The sequence below is a fragment of the Triplophysa rosa genome, linkage group LG18 (genome assembly GCF_024868665.1).
Source record: "Triplophysa rosa linkage group LG18, Trosa_1v2, whole genome shotgun sequence".
In the NCBI taxonomy this organism is placed as follows: Eukaryota; Metazoa; Chordata; class Actinopteri; order Cypriniformes; family Nemacheilidae; genus Triplophysa; species Triplophysa rosa.
In genome coordinates, this window is record NC_079907.1 from 8,491,126 (window position 1) to 8,515,752 (window position 24,627).

The 24,627-nt window shown below is 38.4% G+C and overlaps 3 protein-coding genes across 12 annotated transcripts; 1 reads left to right on the forward strand and 2 right to left on the reverse strand.

The window, feature by feature from the left end:
- Window positions 1-1,306: 1,306 nt before the first annotated feature.
- nfe2l1b (nfe2 like bZIP transcription factor 1b) lies at window positions 1,307-8,213 on the reverse strand. Of its 4 annotated transcripts, XM_057358380.1 has the most exons (8): window positions 8,046-8,213; window positions 7,651-7,836; window positions 7,504-7,543; window positions 6,383-7,217; window positions 5,517-5,744; window positions 5,287-5,376; window positions 5,038-5,196; window positions 1,307-4,612 (listed from the first exon to the last, which is right to left on the reverse strand). In XM_057358380.1, exons 4-8 carry the CDS (start codon window positions 6,932-6,934, stop codon window positions 3,242-3,244), a joined length of 2,400 nt encoding a protein of 799 aa, XP_057214363.1. In that variant the 5' UTR covers window positions 6,935-7,217; window positions 7,504-7,543; window positions 7,651-7,836; window positions 8,046-8,213; the 3' UTR covers window positions 1,307-3,241. The 4 variants fall into 4 exon arrangements, with proteins under 4 accessions (XP_057214363.1, XP_057214362.1, XP_057214361.1 ...); XM_057358379.1 differs by lacking the exon at window positions 7,651-7,836; XM_057358378.1 differs by lacking the exons at window positions 7,504-7,543; window positions 7,651-7,836.
- Window positions 8,214-13,256: 5,043 nt separating this feature from the next.
- On the forward strand, window positions 13,257-16,417 carry si:ch211-194k22.8 (uncharacterized). 6 transcript variants are annotated; one of them, XM_057358511.1, is made up of 7 exons: window positions 13,257-13,669; window positions 13,796-13,879; window positions 14,627-14,692; window positions 14,780-14,888; window positions 14,980-15,230; window positions 15,510-15,696; window positions 15,778-16,417. In XM_057358511.1, the coding sequence occupies exons 1-7, from the start codon at window positions 13,583-13,585 to the stop codon at window positions 15,960-15,962; spliced, it is 969 nt and encodes a 322-aa protein (XP_057214494.1). In that variant the 5' UTR covers window positions 13,257-13,582; the 3' UTR covers window positions 15,963-16,417. The 6 variants fall into 6 exon arrangements, with proteins under 6 accessions (XP_057214494.1, XP_057214495.1, XP_057214496.1 ...); XM_057358512.1 differs by having other exon boundaries at window positions 14,783-14,888; XM_057358513.1 differs by having other exon boundaries at window positions 13,257-13,879; window positions 14,655-14,692.
- A 1,655-nt stretch (window positions 16,418-18,072) lies between these two features.
- On the reverse strand, window positions 18,073-21,905 carry cdk5rap3 (CDK5 regulatory subunit associated protein 3). Of its 2 annotated transcripts, XM_057358629.1 has the most exons (14): window positions 21,740-21,905; window positions 21,436-21,481; window positions 21,118-21,249; window positions 20,913-21,013; window positions 20,768-20,816; window positions 20,501-20,679; window positions 20,277-20,413; window positions 20,046-20,190; window positions 19,820-19,927; window positions 19,656-19,731; window positions 19,320-19,408; window positions 19,030-19,235; window positions 18,732-18,903; window positions 18,073-18,433 (listed from the first exon to the last, which is right to left on the reverse strand). In XM_057358629.1, exons 1-14 carry the CDS (start codon window positions 21,743-21,745, stop codon window positions 18,368-18,370), a joined length of 1,512 nt encoding a protein of 503 aa, XP_057214612.1. In that variant the 5' UTR covers window positions 21,746-21,905; the 3' UTR covers window positions 18,073-18,367. The 2 variants fall into 2 exon arrangements, with proteins under 2 accessions (XP_057214612.1, XP_057214613.1); XM_057358630.1 differs by lacking the exons at window positions 21,436-21,481; window positions 21,740-21,905 and having other exon boundaries at window positions 18,074-18,433; window positions 21,102-21,207.
- Window positions 21,906-24,627: the final 2,722 nt, after the last annotated feature.

The window sequence follows — 24,627 nt, forward strand, 5'->3', positions numbered from 1 at the left end:
AAGGTCTTTTAAAGTTATCAAGTCGAAAATGTTCAACCTGTATCCTCCCCCTGTGTAGATTACAGTATTTTATCAGTGTTGATCATACTTGATCTGTTTTGTTTAATGCTGTAGCGGTCTCAAAAACGTCCTTATATATATATATATATATATATATATTCCATAATCTTAAATTTTATGTATATATATTAACTAATGTTAAAATGTTACTGCCTTAACAGAATATTAAGAAAATGACAATTTTATAAATCTGTCAAAACAGGTGATCATTGTATGCATGAATTTAGACAGATTCATGAGAAAATGATATAGGTCTTATTAAATGTTTGGACCTGGCTTTGATACAATTGGTTTTTTAAAGACATGCCAACAGCTATTATCATCCAGTGTTTATTTATCCATGAACTATTATGTTTTGTCCTGCCATAGGTGCTATTTGTGGACGATCCCTAATATGATAGTCTTTCTTGTCTTGACATTGTGTTTGTAAATATGTTTGCCATTTTCTATAACGTAAACATCACTATGTACAGTCAGTTTAGTTGTTACCTTGATACTTGTCTTATTACTGTCAAACAGCAAAGTAGAATTGTAACATTCTTTCTTCTAAAAAAAAAAAACTTTTAAGGATGTTTTGTTTAACCATGCTATTATTGCATATTATCAGAACTGCCATTGAGTTCATTTAAAAAAATAAAAAGCTTTGTTGTCAAAATAGTTAATATAAAATTGTGTATACTTAGTCTAGGCAGTGTATTCCCGATCCTTTTCACTTGATTTTTAATCCATAATGCAGTCCATGGCACAGCATTGAAACAATCAGCTCCCATCAGTGATCATTAAAGAGACAGTTCAACCAAAAATGAATATTAATCATTCAGTGACAGTCATCATTTACTCAGTCTTGTCAATTCAAACTTGACTGACTTTGTTTCTTCTGCAGAACACAAAATATATTTTATATGTTTACCCATTCACTTCTATTGTATAGACATAAAACAAGTGAAAGTCAATCGTACCGCTGTTTTTCAGATTACCAACATACTTAAAAATATATTTTGTTTGTCAGAATAAAAAAATCATACAGGTTTAAAATGACAAGAGGGTGAGTAAATGATTAAATAAATTTCACTTTTGGGTGAACTATCCCTTTGACAAAACTAGGATTTAAGAAACTGGGAAACTAATCTTCAGATTTTACGGCATAACCAAATCCTCCCACACTGTATTTTTAATACATTTTATTTAGATTATTTTTTCCATACTTTGTTCACAAATCTTTTCACTTTAAAAGAGGAAAAACCAGTAAATGAAACAAAAGTTTATTAATTAACAAAATAACAATTCCAGATTGCCAGCAAATCTCTTAATGTGAATCAAACATGAATAAATCTGAACAGGCAAATTCAAAGAAGGTGCAAAAAGGCCTGGTTTAACCAAGCAATTGGGACGAGACGTACAGAACATAAAAATATTTACAAAACAAACAAGACGGACAAAAAGAACAGTGCTTAATGATGACAAGTAGTTATGACATTATAATACGTATACTCATCTAATGAACCACTCTTTTTTTACCATTGTCTCTATCCCATCTACACTAATTGTTTGTAACCAGTAACATAAAGATTGTCTCTTACCAAGTTGAGACAAAAATTACTTTTTTCTTGCATATTTATTTATGTTGCACCAAACCAGACACTGATTGTGTCACATGGTACTTGGTACTATGTGAACAGTGTAGATGGAAGCGACAGAGACCGAATGAAGACGAACATAATGTAGATTAGACATTCACATCAGTATTACTGTTTCTTAATCCCATTCTGTAATTAAATGATACGTCAGGTCAGCTATATTCTTAGGCTGTGGTAAAACGTAATCTAGATGGTTATTGGCAAACCATTCTGACTTAAATGCCAATAAAGGTTGTGTGAAAGTAGTGTTTAATGAAGTAAAGAATTCTGGGACAGAGGTTCACGTCAAATGTTTAACATTCGCCCAGCAAAAGAGAATTAAACCTCTAAATGTCTGCTACTATGAAATTTCAGTGTGCATTTTTATTATTTTCCAGGTGACATACAACTGAAACAAAAAGCCTCTCCATAAAATGTGTCCTCCCAACAAACTCCTACAACAGAACGAACTAGCGTAAATTGCTGAAGAAACAAAGCATTATGCCCTGCAACCAAGGCTAAACATGAATGGTTTGTAATCCTGTATACCAAGACACACCAGACTTGATCACATAATTCAGGAGCAATCTGCATTTATGCCAATCAGGTGTCCAGGTCTGATGGCTCATTCAAAAGTTTATGCACATGGGATAGTAGCGTTTAAAGCTGACTGAGGGACTAAGACACCCTTTCCCCAGCAGTAGAGGAAAAAGCTGAAGACCAGAAGCTTATTATAGGCAAACTACAGTGTTGATTTACAGTGCAGAAGAGGGTACAGAAGCTGATTTATTAGTAATGCAGTGTGCAGCCATCCTCCATCTGTACCTCTATAATACAATGCAATTCCACAAACCTCAAAGATAAATCCAAACACTCTCTTTTCCCCTTCATCTCAGTTCCTTGGCAAATGGGATTGAGACATTTCAGGTGAAACTTCTGTCCAGTGACAGAAATTGTCCCTAATTGACGTGACATGTGAATTAAAATCCACAGAGAGACCAGTATGATTTTGTTATGGGAACAAGAGAATCGCACAACACAACCTTTAGTTAGTATTGGCATGCCTGTATTTTCTTTGGGTTTCTCAATACTTCTAGCACAGCCTTTCCTTCCAGCTCTTAGCATCAAGGGGTTCTTCCTCATTCACAAACGTAAACCCGGGGTATTAACAAACACCGCCAGTGCTGGGCCAATGCTAAAACTGCATTTCATTGACTACATTTTTAGGACCATTAATGAGCCTCAAATCAGTTCTTCCAAGAGCATCTTGTGAGGGACGCCTTCTTCACCAGTCTTTCAGTTCATCTGAAAGTATCCTTCTCATTACGTGTGCATCGATGAAAAATCTGAACTACTCAAAGCATATCTGCTTTAATGCCGCGTTCAGGAAAAAACTTCTGAACCGAAAAAAGAACAAAGAAAACCCAATGCAGGAAGAGTAATCAATGATGCAATTTTCTTCTCCTTGCTAGAATCTCGTCAAAGAAAAAGGCGTCCTTTGCCTTTTAAAATACTTTTTATGGTAGTGCCTTTGCGGAAAATAAAAGGGCAGCAGTTCAAGCTCCTCACTTCTTTTTGTCCTTCTGCTTCTTCTCAGGCTTGTGTCCTTGTTCTGTTGTCATGCTACGAGGCATGAGAAGAACGCTGCCGTCAGGGCCGTACTGCAGCGAGTACTCGCTGGCAGAGTAGGGTCTGCCCTCCTCGTCCCGCAGCTGTGCAAACACTTCCTGGTAAAGGTTCTGAACCTTCTGCTTCATCTGTCTGATGCACTTAATGAACTCCATCCTCTCCTTCAGCAGCCGAGCTTTATCACGTCGCATATCCTGCACACCCTGCTCGAGGTTGAGGATGGTGTCTAGCTTGCGTTTGCGGCAGTTCTGTGCAGCCATTTTGTTTTTGCCACGACGGCGGATGTCACGGATAAGGGAAAGCTGTTCCTCGTTGAGATTATGTTTGGCTAGAAGCTCATTGAACTCCTCAACGGGTAGGTTTATGATTTTCTCATTGGAGAATGGGATGTCCATGGCTCTTGCCCTACGTTCGTCGCGGCTTGTCTGCCTGTCTATGAAGTCCTGCGGTGGCTGGAGCTTCGTCTGCTGTATTTGCTTGTCTCTACCTTTCTTGCTGCTGGACGCAGACAGCTGGGAGTGTTCGGAATAGGGAGATGCCAGTGGCAGATTATAAGTGTGGTTGTGATTGACACTTTCCAATTGCGGTATGCCGTGAAACTGAGAGGGATCTTGGTAGCTCATGCGGCACAATTTGCTGTACTCTGGCTGACAGCCTCCGACGGCTCCTTCCTCTGCTTCGACTGTGGCTGCCTCTGAATCTGTGCTGTACCCCACAGCTCCTTCCTCTGAGAACGTTGCGGAGGTGGACGAGGACGACGCGGCAGATGAACATGAAGTTTCCGAATTGCTGGGGGAGGCCGGGCTATGGCTGGAGTCTAATGAAAGACCGGAGTCTGAATCGAGCTCGTCCTCAAGCTGAGAAGCCTGGGCTTGGCTAAAGCCTTCTTCCATTGCGAGGTCTAGCAGGCTAATTTCATCTAGCATGGACTCTTCAAGCAGACTGGTAAAAGGGTCGGGCAGCACAGGAGTGGTGGATAGGTTGGTTGAACTGTTTAGAGGTGGTGTATAGAAAAGTCCAGTCAAGTTAGTAGTTCCAAATGTTGAGTTGATGTTGGAGGAGTTGCTGGAAGAGAGCCTGACTAAGGTAGGTCGCTGGCCCTCAGTGGAATCCAGCTCAGGGTTGAAGAGTGTAGGGAAGTCCTGGCTGCAGCTGGGAAGTGACGCCTGGTGGAGGCTAACATCCTGGTTAATGAGACTGGATGGTAGGACACCAAAACTTGTGGCTGATTCTGTGGTGCTTGCATTGTTGTTATTGGAGTCATTATTCGTGGTGACGTTTACTGCAGTGTTGTTCACCTCCATGTCCTAAAAAAAGAATTTCTATATTAACAACGGCTTAATGTTTCTTTGATGTATGCAGTAAGGGTGTACTCTCACTAGGCAATCTGAACTGTGCCTGAGCACGTTTGACCCCCAAAGCCTGGTTCATTTTACTAGTGTGATCGCTCCGTATCGCGCCCGGGCATGGTTCTTTAGCGGTCCCTGGCTCGCTTGGAAGAGGTGGGCCAGAGCATGGTGCGGTTGGGCTCGGGCATGGTACACATGTGCTGAGAGGGATCGCTTTGCTTACGTTTGCTTCGAAGCAGTCGCATCGTAATGATGAAAGCGTGCCCAGGTGTGGATGGTAAAGAGCAATGTGAGCGCAGGCCAGCGGGGGAGTGGGGATAATCGCGCTTGGGCACAGTTGAGAGCAACCGGGCTAAATGTGAGTACGCCCTAAGTGTACAAACCTGCAATTCCATTATAGACATAATGTCCTGCCACTGCTGTTCCAGGTCTAGTGGTGTATCAGACTGGGATATAGGGGCTTGTATGGGGAGCCCCTGTGATGTAGATGGAGTTTCCTCGGTTGGAGCTGTCAGCTGTGAGGTGGAACTAGAGTTCTGGAACTAAAGAACAGAGAAACGACAATCAAATTAAAACAATACCATGTTAATTCAAGCAATGTTGTAAGCAAGCAATGATTCTGTTGCTGCTACCTCTGACTCTTCTCCAAATGGAAAGGTAGCCTCCAGAAGCCTCAGACATTCCTGCAGGGATAATGAGGTCTGAGCACCGAGACTGGTTAGCTAGAAAAGATAACAGATTCATTGTAATTACAAGACATCTGTTTATCTGCAATTTCAACTATCCAGCCTCCCTTTCTTAAAGCATACATAAACAAAACCTCGCTGTGGCCATCACTTTCCTATCATATTACAGCACATACCTCTTCAGGTATGCTCTCTCCTGTCTCTCCATCAACATGCGTTAGGCTCTGCACTGCTTGTAGATAAAGTCCGTTTCTCCAGTTTTCCTCTCTTCCACCTGCCTCTTCGTTCTCTTCATTAGGTTTACCAGCCTTACTGTCTTTCTGCCGACTGCTATAGTTAAATACTTCTCGTCCAGCACCAAGGTCAATATCCTGCCTCCAAAGGATGTCTATGAGGTCAATGTCCTATAAATATAATTACCAAAGAGGGTGGTCATCAAGCATGAAGACAGACCCTTGGAGGGCTAAGATTACAAGATAACGTCAATAAATTATGTTTAATGAGGAACACGACACAGATTATTCCGTTCTTGTTGATCTAATTGTCTCAAGCATAGTTTAGGAACAAACTTGCCTTTTCCTTTCCTCAAAACAACTAAAAGCTAAAAAGGTTATGTTTCAATCATAAGAGTATCTGACCTCCATCTCTGAAGGGCAAGTCTTCAAAAAAAACTAGCCTTAGAGCTACAACACGTGTCTGTGCAGCCTAAATTGTTTCACATTATCCAACTGTGATATTGCTAGAAAACAATACAATACACGGGTTGACATCAAGCAGCCATACTATGATTTATAGCAGACTATCTTTAAAAAAAGACACAGCTCTAACTCTGAGAGAGAGGCTTTACTGTGGCCACACCCTATCAGGCCACTATTGTAAAGCACAAAATTAGAAACAGTACCCCTCCAAACCCACTCACCAGCACATATGTGATACAGTAAATCTAATAGAGATAATAGCATAAAGCTGAAAGATAATCGAACATGAGACCCAAACCAATCAAATTACAGTATGCTAAGCTAAAAACACACAGCTACTGTACCTCTTTGGAGAGATCGTCACTGGTCTCTCTGTCCGCTTGCTCCTGAATGTCCTCAGGGGCCACAGCTCCCAGACTGTCCTCTCCACTGGGGCTGTAAGTGGTCTCAGTAGCACCTCCAGCCCCTCTCATGGCCGAGGCTTCGGAGTTGTTCACGTCCTCCAGGCTGCCCCCATTGTCCAGGGCAATGCTGGGGCCGGACTGGCTGGTTGCCGAAACCACAGTTTCAGGGTCACGATGCACCAGCCAGGCGCTCAGCTCGGTGCTGGGCAAGCGCAGATGATCCAGGGAGCGCACCTGGTTCAGCAACCGACGGGTGGCGAAAAAATGGTCCAAGTCCACACTTTTAGGATGGATCCCATAGCCGTCCAGGGTGTTGCGGAGATTGTGGAACTGCGTCTGGGTGTAGGCCGAGCTGGGGCCCAGGATGATCTCACGAAGTGGGGGGAGCTGATTATTTAAGTAAGTGTCCAAGTCCACCCGTACCCCAATTAGACTCAGAAGGATAGTGAACTGAATAAGACCCTCTGTGAAGTACTTTTTCAAGTAAAGCATTTCTTTGCAAAGGAACAAAAAAGAAAAACTCAAAAAGCAAAAACAAAAATGACACGCAAACAAACGTCAGACCAAATTAGGTTCTGGTCAGTTTTTTATATACGAGAAAGCAAAGTAGATTTAGGAAAAAAGAAACTACTCTCTCTTTTCACTATCATATGATTTTAATAAAATAAAACAGAAGATGAAGGTAAAATAAATCGTATTTCTCTTTGTTGTGCTTGAAGTATTTTCATCCAAATAACTTTTATCCACCTTATAGGTATATTTTGATTAATCCACCCTGCATAGAAAAAAGAAAGAAAGAAGGTAAGCTTATTTCAATTCAATGTCCATTTATAATAATCAAATATATAATTCTCTTTATCCAAATGATAATCAAATTCAATAAAAAGACCACAACAAATCTTAATACAGCCTAGTAAAATAATCAATGGTAAACAAAGTTAAAAGAACATCAAAAATCACAACAAAATGCAACACGATATAGTAAAATTCCCATTTACAGTTTTAGTGTGAGATTATTATTAAACATGAATGCATCATTGACCCCCACCGCACAGACCCACCTCTCAATCACACCCACGTCGTCTCATCCATCCCGTTAATCTTAGAATAACCAAAAGCAGAATTACGATCAAAAATCGCCAGAGTTCTTCATCAATAAACTGCAGATCAGCGGTTGTGCTTTGATCTGGTGTTATCTATTGACTCACCCATACAATCTAAACGAAATTACTTGTCCATGCACCGGGAAGTATTGACCTCTCACACTTCCGCTAACTGAGCCCAGCAGCCCCGTTGGCAACAAGTGGCGCAACAGCCGCTGATTGGTTAAGAAGTCTGTCACTCATGCTCTCTACGATTTACAGCCAATAGCGGAGGCGGGCCCTGACATGTTTCTACAAGGGGCATAGAATTACTAATAACAACTTTATTAAATACTAAGTTGTGTGTATTGGTAACGCCCAACTACTCAAGTGGATTCTTGCCGTTAAAGCAAAGCTGTCTAATGCATTTGCAACATCCACACGGACACATTACCGGGTTTGGAAGCTATAGCTAAGTTAGCACGCTAGCATAGCATTAAATAGTCTGTTTTTATACTTACTCTGGAACGGTTTGCTGACAAATCACTCAGAGTACTTTCACTTTCAACTAACTGAGCTCTAATTTTCCTAAATATCTACGTTGTCACTCCCCTCTTGCTTTGAATGGCCCACCATGACTTGCAAAATTTCCTCTAGCCGACAACTTGACTGAAACTGAAACATGCCGAGACTGCGCATGCGTAGAACATTCTCGTGCCTACGCTAGATGAGATCATTCATCAAAATTCCCCGTTGTATACTCAACCTAAAAATAAACATTTTATATGTAAATAAACGTAAGTGAAACACCAATGTACTTCTTTTAAAATAATTCAGTGTACACTTACAAGAAAAAGGCTGTGTCCATTTAAGAAAAAAGTTGCGTCTATTCACGTGATATTTCAATAATTATACAAATATAAGTCGTTTTTTGTGCCTATAGACGATGTAATTTATACTTGTATATGAGAAAAAAAATCTGAATGCAATTATTTTATATACACATAATTTCTTTTATATTTGTATCAACCTGTTTTGGCTATATGCAGTCACGGTAATTGTAACTGAGCAATTCCACTTCTGTATGGAGTGTCAAAAATTAGGATGCAACTTAAAGTGTGAAAACACATTAACTTAAATCCGAAGATAACCGCAAAATACTTTTCTCAACTACTTGAAATTTGTTTAATTAAATTAATGCCGTTTTCTCATGTAAATTGAGAATTAGGCTAACTCCGAGTATGTTTCACATCATGCAATTCATCTGAGGGGACTCGCAGACACACACTCACCAACCAAAAGGCCATTTAACTGCATGCCTTTGTTATTTTGTTAAAAATTTAAAATAAGGTTTTGATGTGTATTTGTTAATGGATATAATCTGTAATCCCCATATTATTTTTCTGTAGTAACTGTTCGAACTACGAGCCACTAGATGGCACTCATTATATACATTATATCTATGACATATTCACTGGAGTTAAAAGAGTGAAAATTAGCCCATAGCCTCCCTTTAGTTCTCATTTAATAGCCCAAAATATTTAACGGTATTTTTGTGTGCAATCAGTTGCTGTAATGTGGCACAATTGTCTGATGTACTGAAATTGCAACTGCTGATTTAGATTAAAACCCCTTCCCTGGGGCTTTTTCATTCTAACAAACATAAAAACCATACATACAGTTTCATTCAACATTCAGAATTCGTTCAACAGTATATTTCCCCATGTCATTGTGAATGACTTGTGATTTGTACGCAATTCCAATTCTAAAGTAATTGCAGAAGAAATACTTTTCAGATGTGATGAAAGTCAGGGACTGGGTGGGTTACTTTGGTCTGAAGGCCTACATAAAATGAGCCTTGATGACAGACTGATTAGCATTAGCCAATTTAAAACTGCTTTTAAGAGAGTTCATACACAGCAAAATCGCCAGTGTTAAAAAATGTTAAATCCACACTATCGAAGTGTGTCTTATATATACACTGTGAGAGTTAATTTGACCTTTTTTAACACTGGCGATTTTGCTGTGTATGTATTGCAGCTTCTCTGACAGTCGGTTTTGTACCTGCAAACCCAGTTAACTATATTGTCATTCCTTAACATTCAATGTTATGTTTGTAGATTTTCCATGCTGATGGCTGTGCAGTAGAAGTGGAGTAGACCTCCTGTCAGAAAACATCTCCAAGGTGCTACGAGTATGAATCCAATGACAAGTAACAAAAACCTTAAAGTTATAGCCTTAAACTTTTTAACAGTAGTGTATATTTTTATTTCCTTTTTATGTCTATTTTGCTAGCTATTGTTATTTATGTTGATATTTATTTGACAAAAAATACAATATAAACAGAAATACTGTTAATTAACCACAATATAAAAGAGCTGTTTTCTTTTTGAATATATATAGTAAAGTGTAATTTTTTTCTGTGATGCAAGTATGAATTTTCAACATCATTACTTCAGTCTTCAGTGTCTTGAGCAACAAAATTGTCACTTGGATCATGTGACACTGAACTTTGGCGTAATGATGTTGAAAATTCAGTTTACAATAAAGTACAGTTTACAATATATTCATATAATGAGAGAAATAAAAAAGTCTGAACCCTTTGAATTGTAGTGTAAATTATAGTTATGATTGCGTGTTCCTCCCACTTAAATGATACTATTGCATAGTTTGTACCATAGAGACTTTCCAGTTCTTCAAATTATGATGACAAATTTACTAAGGGACCTAGAAAAAACCTGATGGCTATTAAACCAGATAATTCCAAAATAAGATAAATCACAAGCTCTGGAGTATTGGTAGTATCCAGGATATCAGAGTCCGTTAAAGGAGCCAGAGCTTTTTCACATTTAGTTAAGCATTCCCATAACACATCTTGTAACCTTGATCTTCATAAATGAAATAGTAAAAAGTGTACATGATCATCTTTTGCTTAAAATAATATTATGAACAGCAGCAGTGCTAATCTTTCTCCCTTTGCTTTCCTGTTTCAATCTATCAGGGTTTACACTTTAAGATTACGGCAGCTCCAGATTGGATACAGCATCACTTGTGAAGACTTCAGATGATGCCAACACTCACAAAGACTTCAGATGATGGCAACTATAGATGGACATACAAAACTGCCAAATATGTAAGAGCTGATAGCCTCGTGGGCAGTGCTCCGACACATGGCGTGGTTGTGCTCTGGGCGACACAAGTTCGATTGCCGGCTCGTGGTACTTTCCCGACCCTACCCCCTTCTCTCTCCCACTTCACTTCCTGTCCTCTCTCATACTATACTGTACAAATAAAGGCAAAAAACCTGCCAAATATTGTAATCACTGCCTGATTACACTGCCTATAAAAGTGAAAGTTTGCTGATTGGCAATCCACTTTGTATTGTTACAATAATGGCCGTATATGTAAATGGACAATGTTTACCCTTATTTTTTTAGTTACTTACTGAGATATTCCCATTTACTTGTCCACAAAAAAAGGCCGGATATGGGTTGAAAATCTGCAAACTTAACCTATAATAATATTGCCTGTTTAACTGAACATTACTTTAAACACATGACTTGTATTGTCTTAGAGCTATTGTGATATGAACATCACTTTGTTGTTTCTCAGTGAGTCACACCCACCTCTGGCTGATTAAAGGATATATTTTTTGATTGCAACATTGAAACATGCATTTTTAAGATGCTTTGAAATTATATGCATTGTTAAGCTCTATACCCTTACGACAGCTATCCTGGGTTTTACTATGGTAACACTGCAACCATGTAATCATATTTTTTTCTTTTTTCAAATCAAGGTTTTAAAAATGGTTATGATGCTTTTGAAACCATGGTGAAAGTCTGTATAGGTTTAGTAATGTCATAGTTATTGTGGTTTTGCTACAAAATATCAATCATTGTAGTAGATTTTGTATGGTCTTACTGCAAATGCTGTAAAAAAACATGGATAACTTCAATATGGGTACAAATACTGTATTTGTGTGTTGGTCTGATAAATGTAATGCGTTTGTGTATTTAATCTGTTAAAATATTAAATTTGCAGTTGTTATTGAACATTGGTTTTTGTGTTGATTGACATTTTGGTTAGCGTGATTTAACGATTATAAACCGCGGACAGACTGTGGGCCGCCAGCAAACATTAATGATAAACCAGCGGCTTAGCAGCAGACCACCGGTGGAAATATGGCAGCTGCCGTCGGTGGACCGCTGGAAAAACGATGAGCAAAAAGCCGGTGGCCCGCAGGTGGTTCCCGCAGGTGGACTGCCAACTTTGCCACTGGTGACCCGCCACTGGTCCGCCAGCCTTATGTTAGCTGGGATCTAAATCCTCAGAAATACAGTTGTTTTTAATAAAGGGATGCAAGAACATTAAGAATTCGTATGTTAAAATTTTGATTAGTCTAACTTTGAATTTTAGGAGTTTTTGGTTTAGTGTTTCAAACTACACCTGAAACTGTTGAAATGCTATTTGATTATTTAATGAAAAGAATATTATGCTATAATATCAAATAAATTAGAAGTTATAATCACTGACTACCATGGCCAACAAGAGATTAACAAGATATATATTTTGGAATATGTCTAGTGGTTTTGACAAAAGATGCATATTAGCATATTACTGTGGGTATGAGTGTGTTACTTTACAACATACTCTTGTTCATTCCAAACAAACATGCTGCTATGCCGTACAAGTCAGGAGTTACCAAAGAAACATTAGAGAGAAGCATAATAATTGATTAGTGAAAAAGAATCCTGGAAATGAAAAAACGTCAGTAAACATCGGTCACATGAATTGGTCAGACAACATTTAAAAGAAGGTCTCTTTGTTCCAGGAATCATTATTGGTATAAACTAGTGCAGCTGAATTAAATAGTGCATAGGCCTACTGTTTTCTTTTGAGCATCCTCCCTTACCAGTGTAAATACAGTGACCTTGTGCCTATGGCTTTTCAGACTAGGTGACAATGTTTTAGAAGTTGAACAAACCTTATGAAAACAAATTTTAGGACCCCCACCATTATGAAAGTGGACAAAAGCTGTAATTAAACTCTTGTTTTTTTCATGTTTACCATGGTAAAAAAGTTGATTCAAAATTCTACTGCAGTTATTGTTTAGACTTTATACTATTTAATTAAGTTACCACATCAGTTACCACATCTGTACAGGTATTTTGAAGAAATAGATTTTTCAAGTGGAAATCTGTAATTTGCTGTAAAGTAATTAGCGAATTATTTTGTTGACGCCTCAAAGAATCTTTCATAAAAGTGCATGACGAATCTAACTTTCTCAATTATCAGGATAAATATGATGTAAACGTCAGTCTGCCGACATTAATACCCACGAAAACACCAGTGGAAATACCAAATAGTTAATAATGTAGTCTACAGCGTTTATAAAGGATGGAAATTTGATTTATAAGGACGCTGCTTAAAAATATTTACCATGGTTACCATAGTTTCCGCCAACATACCATAATTACTCACGTTATTGCAGTAAAACTGTGGTAACTTGTTATTCCCCCAACATACCATAATTACTCACGTTATTGCAGTAAAACTGTGGTAACTTGTTATTCCCCCCCAAAAAAAACAAACTATGTTTCCGACAGCTTCTGCGCGCTTTGAATATTATTCTATGTTTAATTTATTATACTTCAACCGCAGTAACTATAACGTTAAACGTACTAACTAGGGTATTTTGGCGGAAACTAGGGTTACCATGGTAAATTTTTTGCAAGGGATTTCCTGTTGTTCTGAGGATGTGCAGTTAGACTCGAGACGGGACTCGAGCTCGTGCCACGTTACGCTACGGTGCGTTTGCTTCAGATGTGTCTGTGTAATTTCTCGGTAAAGTCTTCTTCATGGATTCACTCTGAAGTATTTGATCCGAAGTACAATCATCGCAAGCAACATAATTGTCGCTATCTCTTGTAGACCGACAGCGATTGCCTTCAAACCTCAGACGGGGATTGTATTATTTTTAGTCTAATAGAGCGTAACTGCATTATGCAGAGTGGAGTCCCTTTTTCTCGCTCGCAAATAAAATAATGGGAGAGAAATGAGAAGGAAAACAAAAGCCCAGCGTATTCTTGACTACGAAAATGAAGAAGACGAGGAAGAGGAACAAAAACCGGACTGCTTCAGTGTAAGACGAACGCGTTTTAAGTGTTTAATACCTCACTGTTGGTTTGGAATTGTTAATGGCATGTGTTTTATCCCAAAATAATCATTTGTATCATGTCAACCCGACTGTCTGTCCAACGGTGCACAGAAACGGAGAAAAATGTATCCTGCCAAAGAGAAAGCAGGAGGAAATATATCATCCGATGTCGGTTTTCAGAAGTTAGACATGAAGGTTTGGGCTTTTACTAAAAATATGTGTTTGATGTTTATTTTGATGCATTTTGACAAGGGAAATGGACCGCGAATGCTTTCTGTTTTGATTGCCCTAACGTTAGTTGTTACTCGTCGGTTGTTATCAACATTTTACTCAACAATCGCTCCAATTACTGTTGTTGGTGTACTACAACACTTTTCGCGCCTTCGGTAAAACACCGTCAGACTGTAGATTGATACCCCGGAGCAGTGGTGTGAGGCAGGGCAGGCAGCCAGCCATGCCCGGCCTCTAATGGAGAACAATAGGGTAAAGCATGGTACAATACTCCATTTGATCGAAACCTCATCAGGCGTTCACCACAACAGCCTCGTAATCATTTCCCTTAAAAAACAAGTACACGACTTGTATAAAACTTTTGTCATTTGAAATCTTAATCTAAAAGTTTCTAAAGTTTGAAAGCACCTCCTTTCAAAATTTTTGGTGGTGCCCTTGCAAAATGCACCATGAGAAATACAAGTAGCTAAAATATTTCGATTTTTATGCATTTAGCAGACTTACAGTACATTCACTTGGGAATCGAACCTGTGACCATTGCAGTAGAGATGCACAAATCATTTCATCTTCTTTAAAGCTATAATATTAACCGGCAACGACCAAGTCACAATATTATCGTTATAATATTAAATATGAAAGAAATGGCAGAATCTGTGGTTACACCTGATTTGGCTAAATAGAGAATATTAGGACTCTTTCTTGTCATGACAGGTTAATGAGCTGGATTGTTCTTCCGCAGACCTCTACACTGACAGTCCACCTGCTTCTGAGACCGAGGTAGATGAGAGTTGCTTGTTCACTTAGTATTCAAGACATTTGCTTGTTGACATTCTAGACGTGAGCTTTGTGTACTGTTTGTTATAGCAGGAGGCTCATTATTTACAGTCTTATTCGAAGAAGGAGCTCATTGCCATGGTCTTATGCATGCAGAAGGAAATGGAGGACTTGAAAGAACAACTTAGGTGCCTTACAGGTGAATATCTTTTACTTTCCTTCGTTTTTGTTTGAATGTATTGAATATATTTCTTGAATGTTTTGTTATTGTTGTGATTTAATCATTACAGCATGTGGAAAGCTGGCCAAAAACCTGGAAGTTCTCATCGAGAAGACCCATATGTGGTCAAATGTGGACAACGGGGCCTCACTCTTAGTTTCTCCGAGCGTGGCACAGGTGCCTGTTGAGGTGGATGTAGTAATACCAGACATGCGGTCTGCTCCAGCTGTTGTGAATGGACACTGGATAAACCAGGGACCGGGAACACAGAAACCTAATGAAACCATTCAGAATCCTCACAAAGACGGGCTCTTTACAGAGGTAAATGAATTTAGAGGACTGTGCGCACATCCAGAAAACCTTCAGCGGGTGCTCGACCAAAAGACGAGTCAAAGCTGAAATAAGATAGGACGACACATTATTTATAATTGAATCAATATATTTTTTTATTAATAATTTTTTCGTGAGTATCCTATAATTGTGTATTATATTATAATGCATATATTATTGTATTGTACAACTATTTATATCTAAAGAAACAGCATTATCAACTGTAGATTCATAAATGTATATAATATTAATATTTTATGTCCTGCCCAGTTCATCACCCCTGAGCTTTTGGAGAGGTGTAACACAGGCACCACTGCCCAAAAACTGACCAATGACCTTCTCCGTGGACTCTATGAGAGAGACTGCCTAGCTTCCCACTCTATATCTGGAGTCGTATACAACAAAAGGGGCCAACCAAAGCCTGCTCTTCCCTCCGAAGAGGTCCAGGCAATATTAAGTAAGATACTTTTCTGTTCATTTTATTTCTTTTGTTCTTGACACACTGCAACGTATTGAGATTTCTATTGTAATGTTGCAGGAACAGTTCAGTATTTCTTTCCTGGCAAGACCGATGCAGAGATCAAGGGGTACATCCGACAGAAACTGCAAAACGAAGCCAAGAGGTTGAGAAAGAAACCTTCACCCTCAGGCCAATATGAGTCTAGAGTTCATAGTCTATCAAGATCCAACAGTCAGCACTTAGATATGATGGACCAGAATTGAAATGTATGTTTATTGGATATCAGTTTTGTGTTCTCAGTTAAACTATTTGTGTTAATTATAAAAAAGTTCTAGACAATAATGTGCTTCAAAGAATGTCACGATCATCTCACAATAGTCATTTGGCTACTGACCAATGTGGCGTTACTGATGTGAAAACAGCGTAGAGATTCCAGATAAATCAAAATGTTGTATTCATGAAGGCCTCTGGCTGCTAAGAGCACAGGTGATGCGTAGATATCAAATGTTTAGGTATTAATGTTTGTCTCTGTGAACGTTTTTATATTTTGTATTTAATGGATGAGTAGAATTTCAGGATATATCCGTGCGCAAGGAACGTCATATAGTGTGAACGTTTATTCACGTCGTATTTTCAATGTGTTTCTTATTTGATGATGGTCTTAATGACAACATAGCTTTATGTAAGTAGTTTTTGTTATTAAATAATGAAACATGAATGTGCCTTTTGTTATTAGAGCTTTGATATTTTCGATGTCGTTATTTAAAATTAGTTTGAAAACATCTTTGTCTGTTGATATATTATTATTTATGTGTCACACTATGGAAAGGGTAAAATAGATGTGGGAGAGATGGTAGGTGTATTATTCGGGATAATGCCTTCTCAATGAGGGCCATTGAGAACAATGCAAGCTGCATGTGGAGAGCTGGTAAGATGGAGAGAATCAATGACTGAGCGACTCAGGCAGAGTGACAACAGCAGGGGTGCTGGGCCAGTTGTCTTGGCAACCTTACCCTTCTGGGCCACAGCAGTCTGGGTCCTACCCTGGCCATTGCCTCTGAGCATCTGCCCATTGCAGGGACAGGGGATTTTTAATAAACAAAAAACAAGCGAAAAGCTTTTAAGCTGGGAAAAAATTTGATCGGTTACCCGTTGACAATTTCAGGATTTTAATCAGTATGAGAACGGTGTTTCAGTGGGATATTTGATTTATTCTTAGATCTTTGTCTTGTTATTCTGCTCTTGTCTACTAGGAGGAAAACAAAGTGTTTGTAATGGCTAGCGTTTGAGGCTTTTGTGTCAGTAAACAGGGGTCTGTCTGATCTGATTGATGGCACAGGCAATGATTGGGCAGAACGCAAGCCTCTACTTATCATAGCTTCATCAGAGACGAGGGGGGAAGGAGAATGGCGAGCGAGATGATGGATGCGTGTGCGTGCATGCATGGGTAATTCTGGAGCATGACTTTCTGATTTTGAAACCCACCGGAGAATATACCACAGATAATATTTTCACATTTATGAAATTTGGCGGACACTTATCCAACACACTTACAGGTCATTCAGGCTCTACGTTTATCAGTATGTCGCATACTCTACCACTTCAGCTATGGGATGCAATAAGTGGTTAAATGTCACCATGATCAACACAACCTCTAATACCAAGACATGCAAAATGTGTTGAGCTGTAATCCTTTACACTCGCTGTCTTGTTTTAGATGTAGGGGGTGTGTAAAGATTATTGCCATTAGATCCTCAATCTTGTGAGCGTAATGTGTTTCAGCCATGTGATTAAACCAGCTGCTCCAGGGCAAAAGAGACACAACATAGTGCTAAAGCATTAGGGGTGATTCATGGTTTAGACGCTTTTAGCTGAGTGGTGAGGTTACAAGAAAACTGATTTTTTTTTTTTTTAAGTAAAATTTAATTAGATTACTTACAATTTAATGGGGGTTTAACTCCATAGGTGAAGAATTAAAGGAAAACGTCAAGTATGTTTAAAATGTTCACAACAGTAGTGAATATGAAAACTCTGATCTAAAAAATGAATGTAAATATTTATGGTTTTTCTTTACTTAACTAGGCCCCGCAATTAAAATGTTGCCCTCTTTTCAGTTTATATTCTTAAAGGGACAGTTCACCCAAAAATGAAAATTTAGTCTTCATTTACTCACCCTCGAGCTGTTCCAAATCTGTATAAATATCTTTGCTCTGATGAACACAGAGAAACATCTTTGGAAAAATACATTTCTTGACTACCATAGTAGGAAAAATTGCTTTATAAATGTATTTGTTCTGTTGAACTCAAAAAAAATATATTTTGAAGAATGTAGGAAAGCAAACAGTTCTGAGACTTTCGACCACCGTGGCAGAATCAGCAGAGCTTTATTGCCAAGTGTGCTTGCACACACAAGGAATTTTCTTTGGTGTTGGAAGCTTCTAGTACAGACATTCAACACAATGACAACACAAATATAATATGTGAATAAATGATGACATCATTTTTATTTTTGGGTGAACTGTGCCTTTAAATCAGAACTTGAGCTGTACAAAGTCTTAAGTCTACAGCTTTTCAAGCAATAACAACAAAACAAAAGCCAAAACAATTTAATTGAGTATAAAACATTTATTTTTGTGATATATCTGTGGAACAAAAAATGTCTTCTTGGTCACACATGAACACCCATGAGGTTGACCGGCCGGTTGTTGTATCGTTTTGAGATGTCAGCTTCTATCTGTGTGTGCAAGAGAGGGACAGAGAGAGCTTTTAACTTTTGTTTCTTGGCCAGACCTGATCAATTTGTCTTCAGTAAATTATGTTCACCATGACCTTTAACCAAATCAGTGTATTTGAACAAAAGCTTTTCTATGTTAACCCTGTTGCCATTTGAACTGCATTCTTGAGAAACGGATGTTATTTAACTATGTTATAGCTAAGATGCTATTCACATTTTTATAGAGATAGAGAAGTAAATAAGAAAGAAATCGCACCACGTTTTATGATACACCACATATGATAATAAGTTCCCGTACCAGTTTCTGGAGTTCCTTAGTGCGGGCAGCCAGCAAATCAATGCGGGGTTCCAACTTAGCCTGTTCCTCAAGTGCCTCCTGCCGCTTTTCGGCCAAAGTGCCACACTTCAGCAGTAAGATATCAGACTGCTTGAGTTTCTGTCGCAGTATATCGGACACACGCTCCACATAACTGAGACACAAACACACACAGACCAGTTCATGTGCGATTCCTGCGCTCACTTTGAAAACGTGTAAACAATAAGAAAGATGTCCGAAGTCCAAATAGTTTGTAAAGGTTTTGTGTGGAGGTGATTACCGTGGTGATGCCTGGATCATAAAGAGGTGCTGCATTCGTTGCGATGTGAGCCCATTGAGCAGGTTACGCAACTCTTTCAGCATGACCTGTACGCGCTCTGGAGTCTGGTTCTGGATCACTGAGGGCGCGAGCTGGAACTGACTCATAGAAACCACATTACCTTCTTCAGCCATCTCACCCAGTCGCTGACACAGGAACACTTCCAACTAACGCACAGAAAGACAAAGTTTGGTTTAAAGAAGAATTTGAAATTGTTCTTATTTATTCGTAGCAGGAGCGAGCTGTCGTACCTCCATCAGTTCATCGATGAACTGGTCACGTGCCTGCGAGTTTTCCAAAAGAGAAAGAGCATCCTCACCTCTGGCAATGCCATCAGGACCTGTCAACAAAACCCCAGACCTTAGAATGTCTTATAAATATTGAGACACATCAACCCGAACCAGATAAAATATTTACTCTGCCAATTTAAAAAGAAAATTAGCAAAATTCTTCTGAAGTTACAAATGTAATCATAGTAAAATGTGTGAATTGGTAAGGCATTAAAAAACTGTGCACACATAAACATGGTTTTTCTAATATACCAGAGTTATAACAAAGGTTAATTCCAGTAAATCCAACACACTTACAATCGGTGCCCACATCCACGACTTCAATTTCCACCGGGGCAGATTCAGCATCTCCCCAGTCAACACCACCAGTTTCCTAAAGTGGATTAGTTCACAATCTTAGACTACATCATGAGAGACTTCTAACTGTGATATTTAAAATCCAAAGCTAGAAAATATTTTACCCCAGTGCCAGACTCCAGGCTTATGCCCCAGTCCACGCCATCCTCCACAGTGATCCCAAAATTCACATCCTCTGTCGCAGCACCACTGCCAATGTTACCCCAGTCAATCTGTAGAGATAACAACGGGAAATCAGTTTTAGAAAAAAAGATATTTAGTTGCAATTGTATTTATTATCAGATCAGTGTTCCTTATAAAAATCTAACTTAAACATCGCAAAAATCTCACTGTCTCTTCGGTGACAACATCAGGTGGGGCTTCCTCCATCACAGGTCTCTCAATAACTGTGGGCACATTTCCCGTTTTCCATTCATACACAGTTGTGTTTCCTTTCTTCTGGACAAACCTCAGCATGGACAGTACTTCCTCAGACCTAAAAAAAATGGTAGAATATGTCAGGCTTCTACCTCTGACATACACAGCTTTATACAAAGGATTGTCGGACAACACAACACTCACCAGCCACAGGCGAAATTTGTGAAGGCTGTGTAAAATTCTATGGGTTCTTCCAGACAGGCTGCTTTTTTACCAGTTTCCTCTAAAACCACAGGCAAATCTTTAACCAGTGCTTGTAACTCCCTTGCCACATTTTCCCCCTGTAACACAGTCAAGTTATAGGTTAGTATTAGTAAAACACCATAAACTGACATTTGCTGTAACTGAATGAACCATCACCAACATACCTTTATACCGTACTGCTTACAAGCCATGTAATACCCTTCCCTCATGTCTGCAGCGCCTCTCTGACACTCCGCTTCTCGTCGACTCAGCTCCTGCTGTAGCTGCTGAGCTTTGGACACCTGCTTCCTTAAAGCAGGGCCTTCATAATTTACATTACGAACTAACAGACTGGCCACTTCAGCTAGGGTAAAAAAACAAAACGCACATCATTTACACTGACTGTGGTTTGTTTAACATAATATTACAGAAGAAAGGAAATTCTGCCTTGCCTAAATAGACATTGTCTTTTTCATAGTTGCATACTATCTCTTGCCAGTCCTGGTGATGTAAAATAAAAATGCATAAAACCTTCTGTTTTACACCACATGTACTATGCATTCAAAGCAAAACAAAGCAGCAGGAGTGCGGCATTACCTTCATCCTTTGTGATGAATATCTGCCAAAAATATTTTTGGTGGACGCTTCTGTTTTTTTCAATATTTCAATTATTCGTAAGCAATGGAAATAATGAATATCTGCAAAAACAGCGATAAAAAACTATGAATTAAACAGATCCAAAAAGAAACACCAAACGAATGAATATCAGACAACTATTAAGTATACATGTATATATTTTTACATGATCCAGAGAGCAGTTGTTTGATTTCATCATTTTCTGGCATATCCTGAATGGCAGCATTGATTTTCTCTCTAATGGCCATAACTGCAGTTTGCCATTTGAGTGTGCAGTGCCTCCTGTCCACCAACCAGTCTGAAAGATGGAGAAAAAGACCTTATATCTTCGATTTGACTTTGGTTTACTTGTACATTTGTGTTGACATATAAGTACTTGGTTTATGTATTAATATGCACAATACATAGAAGAGAGGTAAACAATGCCATATTTGGAAGAAATGTGTAGGAAAATTTTGTATAAATCAAGGTAAAGCAGCCTTACCCAGGAGTTTACAAGTCTGGATGTCAATAGGGAGATTCTGGATATTCTGTTAAAATAGATTTCAATATCCGTGTTACATTACACACATTACAATAATCACATAAATTATGTTTTTTTTACTGTAAATTATACAGTTAAATTCTGTTGTCTTAATGCTGTCGTAAATGCTGAATATAATGTTGCAACACTATTGAATTAAACTAATTTTGACAGCTGGTCATGCATGTTGTCTTTTCTTTAAACACAGTAACGTTATACAAGACCGAAAAACTGAAAATGTTAGCCAGATATGTTCTAGTTTTACCTCCATTACACCGGCCGTTGTCGTTAATTTGCTAAAAGAATAATTAAAACGAATCCATGCTTATATCTCAGGCCGTTTTTCGATACAGTTAAAGTTTACATTTCCACTGACACGTACATCCACAGCTGACCTATCAACACATGCGTTACACGCACCGTCTGCTAAAACGCCAATGAACTACGCGAATAAAGGACCTGTCTTTCACTTCCGTATAAAGCCAAAATAAAAGTCGCCATCAACTCCGGGCAGAAAAGAAGCTTTTTTATTCTTCAGTCTTAATATTTTATTACATATTTTGAATATTGTTTATTTGTTTGCTATATAAGTTTATATCTGCTCTTTTCGTTTAAGGTCGTATCTTGTTTAACCACTTGATACACTTTTGGTTTTGTCCACCAGATGGCACACCTTCCTTTATATATTCATATATATGTATAGCATACATAGCGCAACGTGCGTTACTACAAATAGCTGCCAATTTTACTTTCTTTTACCCACAGACCTGGCAGTTATGGAGACAGATCCATAGGCAATGACTGCAGCATGTGCATTGTATTTGCAACCCTTTCACCTTACACACCTTTCACTTTACACACCTTTCACTTTATACTCACCGTTAATGTATTTCAACATACACTTATGTGTAGCCTACATAAGTATATGGTTCATATCCTGCTCTTTCCTGTTTTATTTGAACAGGGTGGTTTTAAAGATTTTTCTGTTTGCTGGTTCACAGCGCACCTTATCTGATGTGTCAGTGCCCAGTGGGACTTTGCCTGTAAATATGACTGCAGGTGTCTCAGATGTTATTAATGAGATTAAAGTTTTTTAGACTTTTCCTGCTTTCTAATACCAGACCATTAACATTTACAAAGAAAACAGTCTAATCAATGGTTTTGAACAATTGACCATTGTGATACATCTATTATGCAATGTTAAAATCAAAATTGTAGTTCACAAAAAATGTGCTTGCTTTTAAAGGTTCTGCAACACTGCTCAGCAAACTTCTTTAGGAGACGCCTTTGAAAATACAGTTATACTGTACTCAAAGTAGAACTGTACTCTTGAAAATCAGACATTTAATCCTAAATCAGTTAAGCTCTTTTATGGTCGTGTGAAGCACGATGGCTGTATAACAGTGAAGGGGAACCAAAGTTACATTTCCATATTTAAATGGCATTCAAACCCCCTCTTATCGCAGCTGAGAATCGAGTATCCGTCTGTGATTTCCTCACACAATGCAAATGTGAACATCATCTAGCGTCCTTTCAAAGACAAAGTTAAACATGAGCAAGCTCAGATGTCAAAGGTCCTCCTGTTGTTATAAAAGCCCTCCTATGATCTAAAAAATCATGTTTGTGAAAAAAACGCATGCAAACTATTTGTGAATTAAAACCATGGTCTCCGCTTTTTAAATCTGTTGTTCACTAATTTATCGCTTATTAAATAAACTGACGACTGGGATAGGTATAACGCATATTTAGTTTAATGGCATACTTGTCTGCAATGCTTTTAAGGCTTGTAACATCTGTGCCAATAATAAAACCAAAGACCATGCAGAATGAAAGGATTGCGTTGCAAAATCGTATTCAAAGAATTACATTGTTGTTTCATTTGAGTGGGTGATGCTGCTCATAACATGAGAGAGGACGCTGGCCTTTGTAACAGCATAGGAAAGAGATGATCCTTTATTTGAATGCAAAGCTACATAATATATAGAAATAAAAAAACAGCATGCTGGCCTGAACATTTATTTACTGTAGTAAAACAGTTTACTTTGTCGTAATTTGGGAAGGTTAATACCTTTCTGGTTTACCATGTGAATGTTAAACCAAATTCATACTCCCATGAGGTTAGTTGACTATCGCTGCCCTCCCCCTTAGATCACATGACTGTAACATTTACTCATGTTGCATTGGGTTCGACCTAATGTTCAACTTGGACTGAAACAGTGTATTTGTGTGAGGCTGTATGGACTGCTGTCTGAGCAACTGAAAGAGAGAGAGAGAGAGAGAGAGAGAGGGAGGGAGGGAGGAAATGAGAGATAAAGAGAGGGAAAGAGAGAGAAATAAAACACCTGTACCATTAGACGTTGCACTCAATGCAGACATTCAGTAGCAGTGAGATTAATTAAGAAAGGGGAAGCAAAAAGGTGAGAAGGAAGACCGAACCTGAGCACTGAAGTTAGTGACTCAACACAGGGAGCTGGTTGTCAACGCAACAATGGTTTAACTTCTTCTGAACACCTGTTCTTCCAAACCAAGACCACTTTTGAAAGGGTTGAAAACGTCTTTTCAGGTGAGGATTGATCATGTATTTATTTATTTTAAATTTAGAAATATAGTTTGGCAGTGCTAAGGGGACAGTTCCCCCAAAAATAAAAATTCTGTCATCATTTACTCATCCTCAAGTTGTTCCAAATTTGTATTTTCAAATTTCTTTGTTCTGATAAACAAAGAGAAAGATTCTTGGAAGAACGAATAAGTGAATGGATAATTGAACAAATGAAGACAGCATTTTTATTTTGGGTTAAGCTGTTTCTTTAAATATTGATATATAAGAACAATTTAATATAATGAATAGAAGAATTGAGAAAGAGTGATAAAGAACGAACAGTTGTTGTGTGGTTTTGTTCATTATGCATTTTTTGACATAGCTAGGAAGATTAGAGTTGACATTCCTAATCCGCCAGATTTAGTAAAACACACAGAAGGATTTCAAATCTCAATACTTACTGGAATAGTTTGTGCAAAATGTTATTGTGTTTTTTTAGGAGGTGGATGACATAAAGCCGAAGCAATCGAGAGTTAAAGTGTTAACAATTCTGCAACTCTGAACCAAAATAAAACTGAGCATAAAACAAATTCGTTCGGGAAACTAACAAACAC